Source organism: Sinocyclocheilus rhinocerous, unplaced genomic scaffold (genome assembly GCF_001515625.1).
Source record: "Sinocyclocheilus rhinocerous isolate Xijiao unplaced genomic scaffold, SAMN03320098_v1.1 scaffold585, whole genome shotgun sequence".
NCBI classification, from domain to species: domain Eukaryota; kingdom Metazoa; phylum Chordata; class Actinopteri; order Cypriniformes; family Cyprinidae; genus Sinocyclocheilus; species Sinocyclocheilus rhinocerous.
Window position 1 is genome coordinate 796,685 of NW_015630024.1, and position 10,770 is coordinate 807,454.

The window sequence follows — 10,770 nt, forward strand, 5'->3', positions numbered from 1 at the left end:
AACAGAACCAACATAAATGTATTGCAGATATCGTTAAAGTTCAATAATGTTATGCACACATTTTAGAATTAGTCTGATTCAAGGAGAATCAGAAGGCTGAATCCTGACTGACAGAGGAGGAGCTGGGGATGGAGGGGGATAATTAGCTATTGAGCATTGCGAAAACTGCTGATAATACTGAGGGACCTTATATATGAATGCTTAGATAGGTGTCGTATTCCCATAGGTAGATGGGGATCAGCTGAGAGTCAGCTGATGAGAGATTGACTAACGTGACCTGCCAGAACTAACGCTACGCTTGATTTCTTTTCTATGTATTTCATACTTAAGCTTCAGTTTGTATGTACTATGTGCAAAAAGTTATTTCGAAATCATCATAATTACAATTTGACAATCATGACCACATTAACATATGATCACCTAATTTATTTATAAATGGATATTTAGTTACCAGAAACTTCATGAATGAAACTAAACCTACATGATGGGACAGTCAGACATGACAGGTAATTCACAAGCAAGTCTTAAAGGTACAGTACCAAAACCGCTGGTTTACTTGTAAAGGTCAGAACGGGAAAAAAAATAAGTATGAAAATCATATAAAGCTAAATTAAGATGGTTTTTGGTATGAGGAACCTTGACTACCATTATACAAGATATAAAAGTATAAGAATATAGCCTGGAAAATGTGAAAAATGATTATATACCTATATGTAATAACCCAGCAAAAAATATAAGGTATCATACCAGTAGGTAATACACCTTAAACCAAATTACACTTATAAACACTATATTCTGTCATGCATTACTTTATAGCTGCAATATTGTGATGTCAAATATGGCAGAAATTCTCGATAAGCACAATATAAATGTTTGTGTGATTTTAGTCAGTGAGGTGATCCCATACCAAACAACGTCATCCCATACCAAACTCACGTCAGAGAGGGTCAGGCTTTAAGCTAACAGGCGCAAATGTGTTTTTCACCACTCATTTGGAGCGACTCTGCTATTGAGCTGTGATTTTGAAGGTCCAAGTGCAGCCCACTCTCTCTGGCTCGTTCTATCTCTTCCCAACTGGAGCTTGGGAGCCTTCTTGCACTTGACAGAACTTTCTAACATAAAAACCACTTTCCTAAAAACCATCAAGCTGTCAAGTGAAGTGGAAAAATGAGAGAGATTACTGCATAAAGGCTGAGAGGGGGGACAAAGAGAAAGAAATGGTGGGATGGCTCAAGATTCTCCTGCAGTTAAAACACATAAAACGTTCCAATGACTTTTCTTCATTTCTCCAGATTTATTTATTCTGCTTTCTCTCTCTCTTTCTTTGTTTACCTAAGCCTTTACTATTCACAATAAAAATGTGCTTATATTTGAAGTGGCCATGATGGCTCATACTGTACGCATGAAAAATTAAACATCAGCTGTATCCCCTTAGAGAAAAATTAGATAATTTGGAAAACAAATGTAGATTTCTGGTTATACTGTAAATATCAAATCAAATATCTCAGATTGTTTCAGGGTTACTAGTTAACTAAAATAATTTTTTTTGCTAATTAAAATTAATAAAAATAAATAGAACAAAAACGAGCAGCCAAGGCAACTATTCTCATTTTCTAAAATTAACTAAAACTAAACCTGAAATATAAATATATAGACATATTTAGAAAAAGTAAAAAAATGACAAAAACACACAAAAAAATTACTAAAAATGTAAGTAAAATTAAAAATGAAAATAAAAAAATCTAATTACTAATAAAAACTATAATAATACCTCTGATACCAAAATTATACCGGATTTAAAAAAAAGACCCCAGTAATCTCCAATGTTTCCAAATAGGTCTCAACAAATGTTTATGCTCAGGTCTGTCAAGAAAAGTGTAAGATTTCTCCAATATTTCTCATTAAATTCTTCCAAACCCAAATTATCTCAGATATAGTATCCATATTCATTTTACAGTTCTAATCCTCCATCTTTAAAAATATAATTCTCTTAAGAAATTATAGGAGAAACATCCGAGACAAAGACTAAAATAAAACCCAACCAAGAACTCCATTAAGTCTCCTGAGCTCTGAATGAGCAACCCGAGTGATAAAACGTTCCTCTGGGTAATTAGTATTCTTATGAAACATTTGTGATAGGAAGAGCCTTCGATTGAATTCATTTGCAGCTGCTGCGTTTGCATTTCTTGCGAATAGATGTGCTCATAATAAGACGATCAAGGGTTTTTCTTATTACAGTCAACATCTAACATGATGACTTACACGTTTATGTGGGGGGAAAAAAAAAAGAGCAAAACGTGTATGGCTGTGTGAGCGTTTTTTACCGAGTGAATATTCTCTGCACTAAAAGAAAGGAACTCCAGCAAAGTGACTCCCCCTGTATTCAACATCTATGATGTCATAATCACTCGCATCAAAGGCATTCCGTTCGCCACGGCAACTGTCATTCTCCCCGGAGGCGTCATTAAAACAGAACACACCAAACCGAGCTGAGCAAGAGCTAACGGAGCAACTTCAAAACACACACGCACACACACACTACAACCAAACAATGTTAGAGTGGGACAGCAAGTTTGTACTAACCCAAAAAGGAGATACGGAGTAATACACACACACACACACACACACACGTGCCCACAGGCATTCATCCGGCACGCTTGCACACACACACACACACACACGCTCAGAGACACTAAAAGACACTATAAATAGGACAGCTCTAATGTGGTGCTGTGTAGTTCTTGCCCTTGGGTACAAGGCTCTTCCAGAGAGAAAGAGAGAGAAATGGAGAGGAAAAGGAAGGAAGAGTACGAGTGGACGAGATTGAAAACAGAGCCAAAAAAGAAGAGTTATCGCTTTTTGAGGGCTAACTTTTTGGCAAAAAATTAAAATAAATACATAATAAATAAACCTACATACAATGTGCTTAAAATTTAAAATGCATTACATGTAAGTTTGGGTAGTTGACAATGCATACACTATCTATTTTTTATTTAATGTATATGAATACATATAGATATACTGTATACACACACATAACCATTCAAAAGTGGCAAAAGTTTGGGGTCTGCAAGATTATTTTTTAATGTTTACTTAAACAAAAAAAACAAACATAATAAATAATGTGAAATATTATTGCGTATTGTGAAATATTATTGCGTATTTAAAAAACATTTTCTATTGTAGTACATTTTAAAATGCAATTTATTTTTATGATGGCAAATCTGAATTTTCAGCATCATTACGCTAGTCTTCAGTGTCACATGATCCATCAGAAATTATTTTAATATGATGATTTGGCGCTCCAGAAACATTTGATTTACTATTATAAATGTTGAAAATAGATGCTATGCTTAATATTTTTTGTGCAAACAATGGCACATTATTATTATTTTAAAAATAATTTGTAGCATTTTAAATATCTTTACTGCCACTTTTGACAAATTTTATTCATTCTTGCCGAATAAAAGTTAACATTTTTCTTCAGCAAAAACGTATTAATTAAAAATAATAAATAAAAAAAAACCTAAATAAAGAAATTGCTGACCCCCAAATTTTGAATGACAGTATACATATACAGTTTAATATATTTTTATATATATAAAAATTTACATGCATAGTACATGTATAATTAAAATAAAAAAACAACAACACCAAAATGCTATAGTGATTATTGTATAGATTTCAGCATGTCACGTTGCCAACTTCCCTATAGTATTATGTCAACTACACATTTGTACCAGTGTGCATGTGTTTTCTTATTTGCATGTGTTTATGTGCCAGTTTGACCGTGATGACCTACCCCAGGTAGCGTCTTCTGCTCGTGAAGCGCGGTCTGAGCTTTTAGCGCTGATTCTCTTGCACAGTATGTGAGGAAGGCACAACCTGAGAGAGGAAATAACAGAGACAGAGATAAATTAAAGACAGGTCAGAGAGGTTGAGACACAAGCAGGTGTCCGTTTGAGTAGAGCTGGGCCCTCTACCTTCATATTGTTTTCACCAATCCAAGAAAGAAAAACAATGTTATTACATTTGTGCAGTAGACACAGAGACATAAAAGACAGAAGAGAGATGAAGAGGTTCTGAGAGCACATGCCCACAGCCATACACACTCATGCTCCCCAGAGAAAGATGGAGAGTGAGCGCAAGGTGCTGTGTAGTTCTTGCCCTTGGGTACAAGGCTCTTCCAGAGAGAAAGAGAGAGAAATGGAGAGGAAAAGGAAGGAAGAGTACGAGTGGACGAGATTGAAAACAGAGCCAAAAAAGAAGAGTTATCGCTTTTTGAGGGCTAACTTTTTGGCAAAAAATTAAAATAAATACATAATAAATAAACCTACATACAATGTGCTTAAAATTTAAAATGCATTACATGTAAGTTTGGGTAGTTGACAATGCATACACTATCTATTTTTTATTTAATGTATATGAATAAATATAGATATACTGTATACACACACATAACCATTCAAAAGTGGCAAAAGTTTGGGGTCTGCAAGATTATTTTTTAATGTTTACTTAAACAAAAAAAACAAACATAATAAATAATGTGAAATATTATTGCGTATTGTGAAATATTATTGCGTATTTAAAAAACATTTTCTATTGTAGTACATTTTAAAATGCAATTTATTTTTATGATGGCAAATCTGAATTTTCAGCATCATTACGCTAGTCTTCAGTGTCACATGATCCATCAGAAATTATTTTAATATGATGATTTGGCGCTCCAGAAACATTTGATTTACTATTATAAATGTTGAAAATAGATGCTATGCTTAATATTTTTTGTGCAAACAATGGCACATTATTATTATTTTAAAAATAATTTGTAGCATTTTAAATATCTTTACTGCCACTTTTGACAAATTTTATTCATTCTTGCCGAATAAAAGTTAACATTTTTCTTCAGCAAAAACGTATTAATTAAAAATAATAAATAAAAAAAAACCTAAATAAAGAAATTGCTGACCCCCAAATTTTGAATGACAGTATACATATACAGTTTAATATATTTTTATATATATAAAAATTTACATGCATAGTACATGTATAATTAAAATAAAAAAACAACAACACCAAAATGCTATAGTGATTATTGTATAGATTTCAGCATGTCACGTTGCCAACTTCCCTATAGTATTATGTCAACTACACATTTGTACCAGTGTGCATGTGTTTTCTTATTTGCATGTGTTTATGTGCCAGTTTGACCGTGATGACCTACCCCAGGTAGTGTCTTCTGCTCGTGAAGCGCGGTCTGAGCTTTTAGCGCTGATTCTCTTGCACAGTATGTGAGGAAGGCACAACCTGAGAGAGGAAATAACAGAGACAGAGATAAATTAAAGACAGGTCAGAGAGGTTGAGACACAAGCAGGTGTCCGTTTGAGTAGAGCTGGGCCCTCTACCTTCATATTGTTTTCACCAATCCAAGAAAGAAAAACAATGTTATTACATTTGTGTAGCAGACACAGAGTCATAAAAGACAGAAGAGCGATGAAGAGGTTCTGAGAGCACATGCCCACAGCCATACACACTCATGCTCCCCAGAGAAAGATGGAGAGTGAGCGCAAATACAAGTGTGTGCGTGCGTGTGTTTGTGGAAAAAAATATGCTGCTTCTTGTAATTTTCTGGCTACAAGGCCATGCTGGTATCAACATTTAACAGAGTATGTTTTTGTATGCCTGCTCATTAATTTGACAGACAATAAGGATGCTCTGTTTAGGAATTTTTGGCCAATAAAAAATGCTGATCATTATTTTTGTCAAAAATAGCATTCATACTAACACTCTCCAGAATTTTAAGTACAATCAGGCGTGCAAAATTTAATGTGCAAAAAAATGGCTTGGTTTTAAATCAGCTTGAAAACAAAATCTGAATATTATGTGCAAATAGATATGTATTAAACAAATATATTATCATACATTATCAGACAGTGAAAACAAACAAACGGGTACAGGGCCAAACAATATATTAGGGCTGGTCCGAATGCCATTTTTTGAGCTTCGAAGCTTCGGTAGTAATCAACACAGAATATTCGAAGCTTCGGAGGGAGGGGGCTGAACATATTCTTCTCTCTAACACCGTGTCTACAACGGACGCGAACGGCGCGACAAAATACTATAGAACTCATTATAATCAGTGATGCTGTCTACACTGGATGCGGCGCGTCGCGACACGACAAATTCCCAACAGAAAACTGCTGCTGCGTTCTATTTATGACATATTGACACAAATTTCAAATGATTTTCAACGGTCGCTTTTTTGCGTCCAGTGTAGACAGACTTTAGCTGTTGCGGCGCAGCAACTGTCGTGTCCGGTGAAGACACGGTGTAATAAAGGCAGCAATCTCTGTGTGTCTGTCTGTCTGTTTACATTTTTATTATGTCGAGAACCGTTCATCCAAACGACTTCACGCGTGGCGGGGGTGTTGCTGCGGACCCAAGGGAGTGCAGTGTCGCATTTTGGTGCAATATGGACACGCGACACGTTCAGAATGAATAAACTTTTAATAAACTACAGAACAGCGCGAGCCGGAAGCGGCGCGCCTCACTATTCATTGAGCATGCAGGGCTTACATGCTCCGAGAACGGACACTGCACTAGTGATACAAAACACACAGGTCTATTAAGAGCAATACTTTTAATATAGACAAATGATTATTAGGCTGGGCTACTGTACGTTTTTTTATGACTGCCGTATTCGCAAGTATTTTCCAAGCAAATTAAGTGCACGTTTTTATCATGTGTAAAATTACTGATTAACATGGCGGATAAAAGCAGCTTGTTTTTTTTTACACCAACAATATACTATAGGAGTACTACTTACAGAACTTGATGTGCTGTTGTGGTATCAAATCGCATATTTGGCACACTGCCTTTGTCTTGTCCTCACTCAATTTAAAGTGCTCCCACACAGCTGAGGTCTTCGGCATTTTTGTCTTCTCTTCCAGATGAACTGAATCATGACGTTCACTCATGGGCGATTCATATTCAAGCGCGAATGAGAACCGTTTCGCGGGGGATGCCAGGTGTTTGAAAAACAAACAAACGAATATTCGAATCTTAAAATTGAAAATCGGATGTCAACCCACCAAACGAATATTCGAATAATCGAGTATTCTGGTCCAGCCCTACAATACATGATAAATAATAAGTAACAGATGTTACAATTATTTATATATAAATAATGTTGGTCTTAACATAAAAAAAATTAGCAACATATTTTACACGTGTAAGGAAAAAAAATTATAAATAAATTCACAAATATTCTTTTGCTTGAAAGCAATGCGGTGTAAAACAGTCACATGATTGATGATGAATGATGCTTCTGGGACAATAACAAGTCATTTGTGAAATTTCAACAAAATGTTAGGCAGCTAGATAACATTATCTTGTGACATATTTAAATGAGCAGAATTCATAACAACAACGTTCAATACATTCCAGATCACCAAATATATAAGTTTCGAGGCCTATAACACGTATAAATCAACAAATGTGAGATTTAGAGACAATTGGCCCGAAAGTACAAGAGACAGTTCCTCATATGGCAAAAAATCGGTACTAATATTGATATACTAATACTGATATGGCGCCCCTTAAATAAACAGTATGCAAGATTTTGCACAAACTTAAAAATTATAGAGAAATGCTAGCAGATGAAAATGAACAAAATGTGCTGCATGATAAAGGGATAAGCCAAATCAACAACAACAAAAGTTACGGAAGAGATCTGAAAGAAGAAAGAATGATGTAGCAAGAAAGTTCATCCAAGCATGCCTGATGTGATAGGATCTTTTTTTCAGTTTTCATGGCCTGTTGCAGCTCACGCCTCTGTCTTAAGGTTCAGTGTGACAAGACGACAATCTTCCTGTCCCTCCACAGAACATCTGCCCTAACACGCATCGATGTGCCTTTGTGCTAACGTACAGCTCTACCAACAAGCACTCGATCTCATATGATGGTAATCTCACCCGGCTAAAAGGAACTGCTAAAGTAGTTTGCTATAAACAACCGTGAATCTTTTCAGCGTCAACTTAATCAAAAATCCCTCTGGGATGGGAACTGAGTGGAATAACCACTGAACAAAAGCTGAAACGATTAGCGTCGCATTTGTACATGAAGTAAGCAAATTTGAATATGCAAAAGCATGTTAATGGATGCTAATGTTTATGCTAATCCTGCATTAATATTAAAAAAATGCTAATATATTAACATGCTGAGTAAACATGATAATCTGGTGCTGACATTTCTGCCTGCATGCTAATAGTGTCACAGACGACGATAAGATGAAATAGCTGATTGCCAACTAAAATGGAAAATTAAAACATTAATTTATTTTCAAACAAACCCTTGTTGCAGCAAGATGCTAATCTTTTCTTCTTAATAACTGAAAAAAAAAGAATAAAAAACCATTTGGGTGATGAAAGAAATCCAACCCTTACAAAAAAATCAGCCATGTTAAAGTAATAATTCACCCAGAAAAATGAATTTGTAGAAAAATTTTACTCACTCTAAGGCCAACATGTAGATGAGTTTGTTTCTTCATCTGAAAAGATTTAGAGAAATTTATCATTACATAACTTGCTAACCAATGGATCCTCTGCATACAGTGAATGGGTGCCGTCAGAATGAGAGTCCAAATAACTAATAAAAACATCACAATAATCCACATGACTCCACTCTATCAAAATCTTGTGAGGTGAAAAGCTGCATGTTTGAAAGAAACAAATCCATCAAGACTTTTTTAACTTTAAACTGTTGCTTTCAACTAAAATATGAGCCCTCTAAATATTGCCTTATTTAGTGAAAAAGTTCTCTCGTATAAATCAGGAGAGAAATATGCACAGATAAAGCACTGTTTACATATGAAAACAGTCCAAAATGGAGTCCAAAATTAATTTTGATGTAAGAGGACAACAGAGCTTGGAATTTTTCACTGGATGAAGTGGATTACGGATTTTGGCCAGAAGCGAAGTTTTGAAAACGCCTTAATAATGGATTTTTATTTTATTTTTTACAAACAAGCAGGTTCTCACTTCACAAGATGTTAATTAATGGACTGGAGTAATATAGATTACTTGTGGATTATTGCGATGTTTTTATCAGCTATTTGGACTTTCATTCTGATGGCACCCATTCACTGCAGAGGATCCATTGGAGAGCAAGTGATGTATTGCTAAATTTCTCCAAATCTGTTCTGATAAAATTTTTTTTTGGAAGATATCAGGGTGAGTAAATTTTCATTTCTGGGTGAACTATTCCTTTAACCACAGCTTCTACATTTTTTCCTATCTCAGTAGTGGCTACTTTAGTAACTATTTTGGTGGATACTAAAAGAAACGCATGACCTCAGGAGCAAGGAAACTAAAGAAAAAGACTGAAAGCGGCAGCAGCGTAGCTTCCTCCCTGCCTCTCCATAAAAGCCCCAGTGCCGCAGGGACGCTAAACACACACAAGGGACACATGCGCTGACGTCCACACACACACATACGGGCCCCCTGAGGCTAGAGCATGAATCAGCAATATTCTTCCCCACTGTCCACTATATGTGTTTAACCCTGGCCAGGTTGGGTGAGTGCATGTACGCTTGCGTATGTGTGTGTGTGCATCGATGTGTGTGTCTCCCGCAGTCCTGCCTGGGTTTTTTAATTAACTCTGACTCATTAGCGTTGGGGAGAGCTCAGTGTGACAGCTTGGCGTGCTCCTCTGAGGGCCTGTCATGTTATAGAACAGGCTAGAGCTCTCATGGGACACTTGTGCATGCTTCCCTGTCCCACTTGACAAGCGCCGGTGCACACACACACAGTAGAACGCACACAAGTATATAGGATGAACGGAAAGATAATGGGGAGCCTCTATTTGTTTGTCCTCTAAAAGCAATATTGTTTCTTTCTGTCTGGTCACGAGTCGACAGCACTTTAAAGACGACAGAGAGAGAACGTAAGAGAGAAAAGAAAATACAGTACAAAGGGAGCAGAAAAGATGAAATACAACGGTCAGATGGTAATGGAGGGGTTTTGGACCAAAAGCTGGAGGTTTGTGAAAATAACAGAGGAACGAATTGAGTCTCGGAGGTTTGTCAGTGGTGTGGGTTTCATTTGAACATCAGGGCACGTCTCCAAGCACTCTAAAAAAAAAAAAAAAAGCTACAAACAAACAAACAAAAATTACTATGACTTTGAGAAACTAAAAGTGGTTCTTAGCTGGTTTTGCTTCCAGATTCAGATTTTAAATTGGACTTCAAATAGCAACAGAATCAAAATTTTATTCTCTAAATTTTTTATCAGTTTAAGCAAACACTGAATGCATTTCCAATAAAATGCACAAACCCAAGAATACACAGCATTTATCTTTGTTGCAAGTTAAGCTACATTTAATGTAGTCCTTATGCTCACCAACATTGCATTTATTTAATCACATATACAGTAAAAAGTTAAATATTATTACAATTTAAAAGAACTGTTTTCTATTTTAATATATTTTAAAATGTAATTTATTTCTGTGATCTGAAAGCTGAATTTTTAGCATCATTACTCCAGTCTTTAGTGTCACGTGATCCTTCAGAAATCATTCTAATATGCTGATTTGCTACTCAAGAGACATATATTATCAATGTTGAAAACAGTTGTGCTGTTTAATATTTTTTTTGTGGAAACTGTGGTATGTATTTTTCTGGAATCTTTGACAAATACAAAGCTCAAATATAAATATATACCTACCTACCTACCTACCCCCAGCTAAATTACACCCATCACCTTAAGAGTTCAT

At 35.7% G+C, this 10,770-nt stretch overlaps 1 protein-coding gene across 1 annotated transcript in view; it reads right to left on the reverse strand.

Annotated features, from left to right (window-relative positions):
• Nucleotides 1-10,770, reverse strand: part of celf4 (CUGBP, Elav-like family member 4) — a 92,496-nt gene that overhangs the window by 54,379 nt on the left and 27,347 nt on the right. Inside the window, exons 2-4 of the mRNA XM_016551928.1 lie at nucleotides 5,225-5,307; nucleotides 5,128-5,131; nucleotides 3,803-3,885 (exon numbers count right to left, since the gene is read on the reverse strand). Coding sequence (XP_016407414.1) covers nucleotides 3,803-3,885; nucleotides 5,128-5,131; nucleotides 5,225-5,307 — 170 coding nt within the window. The remainder of the gene's footprint in view (nucleotides 1-3,802; nucleotides 3,886-5,127; nucleotides 5,132-5,224; nucleotides 5,308-10,770) is intronic.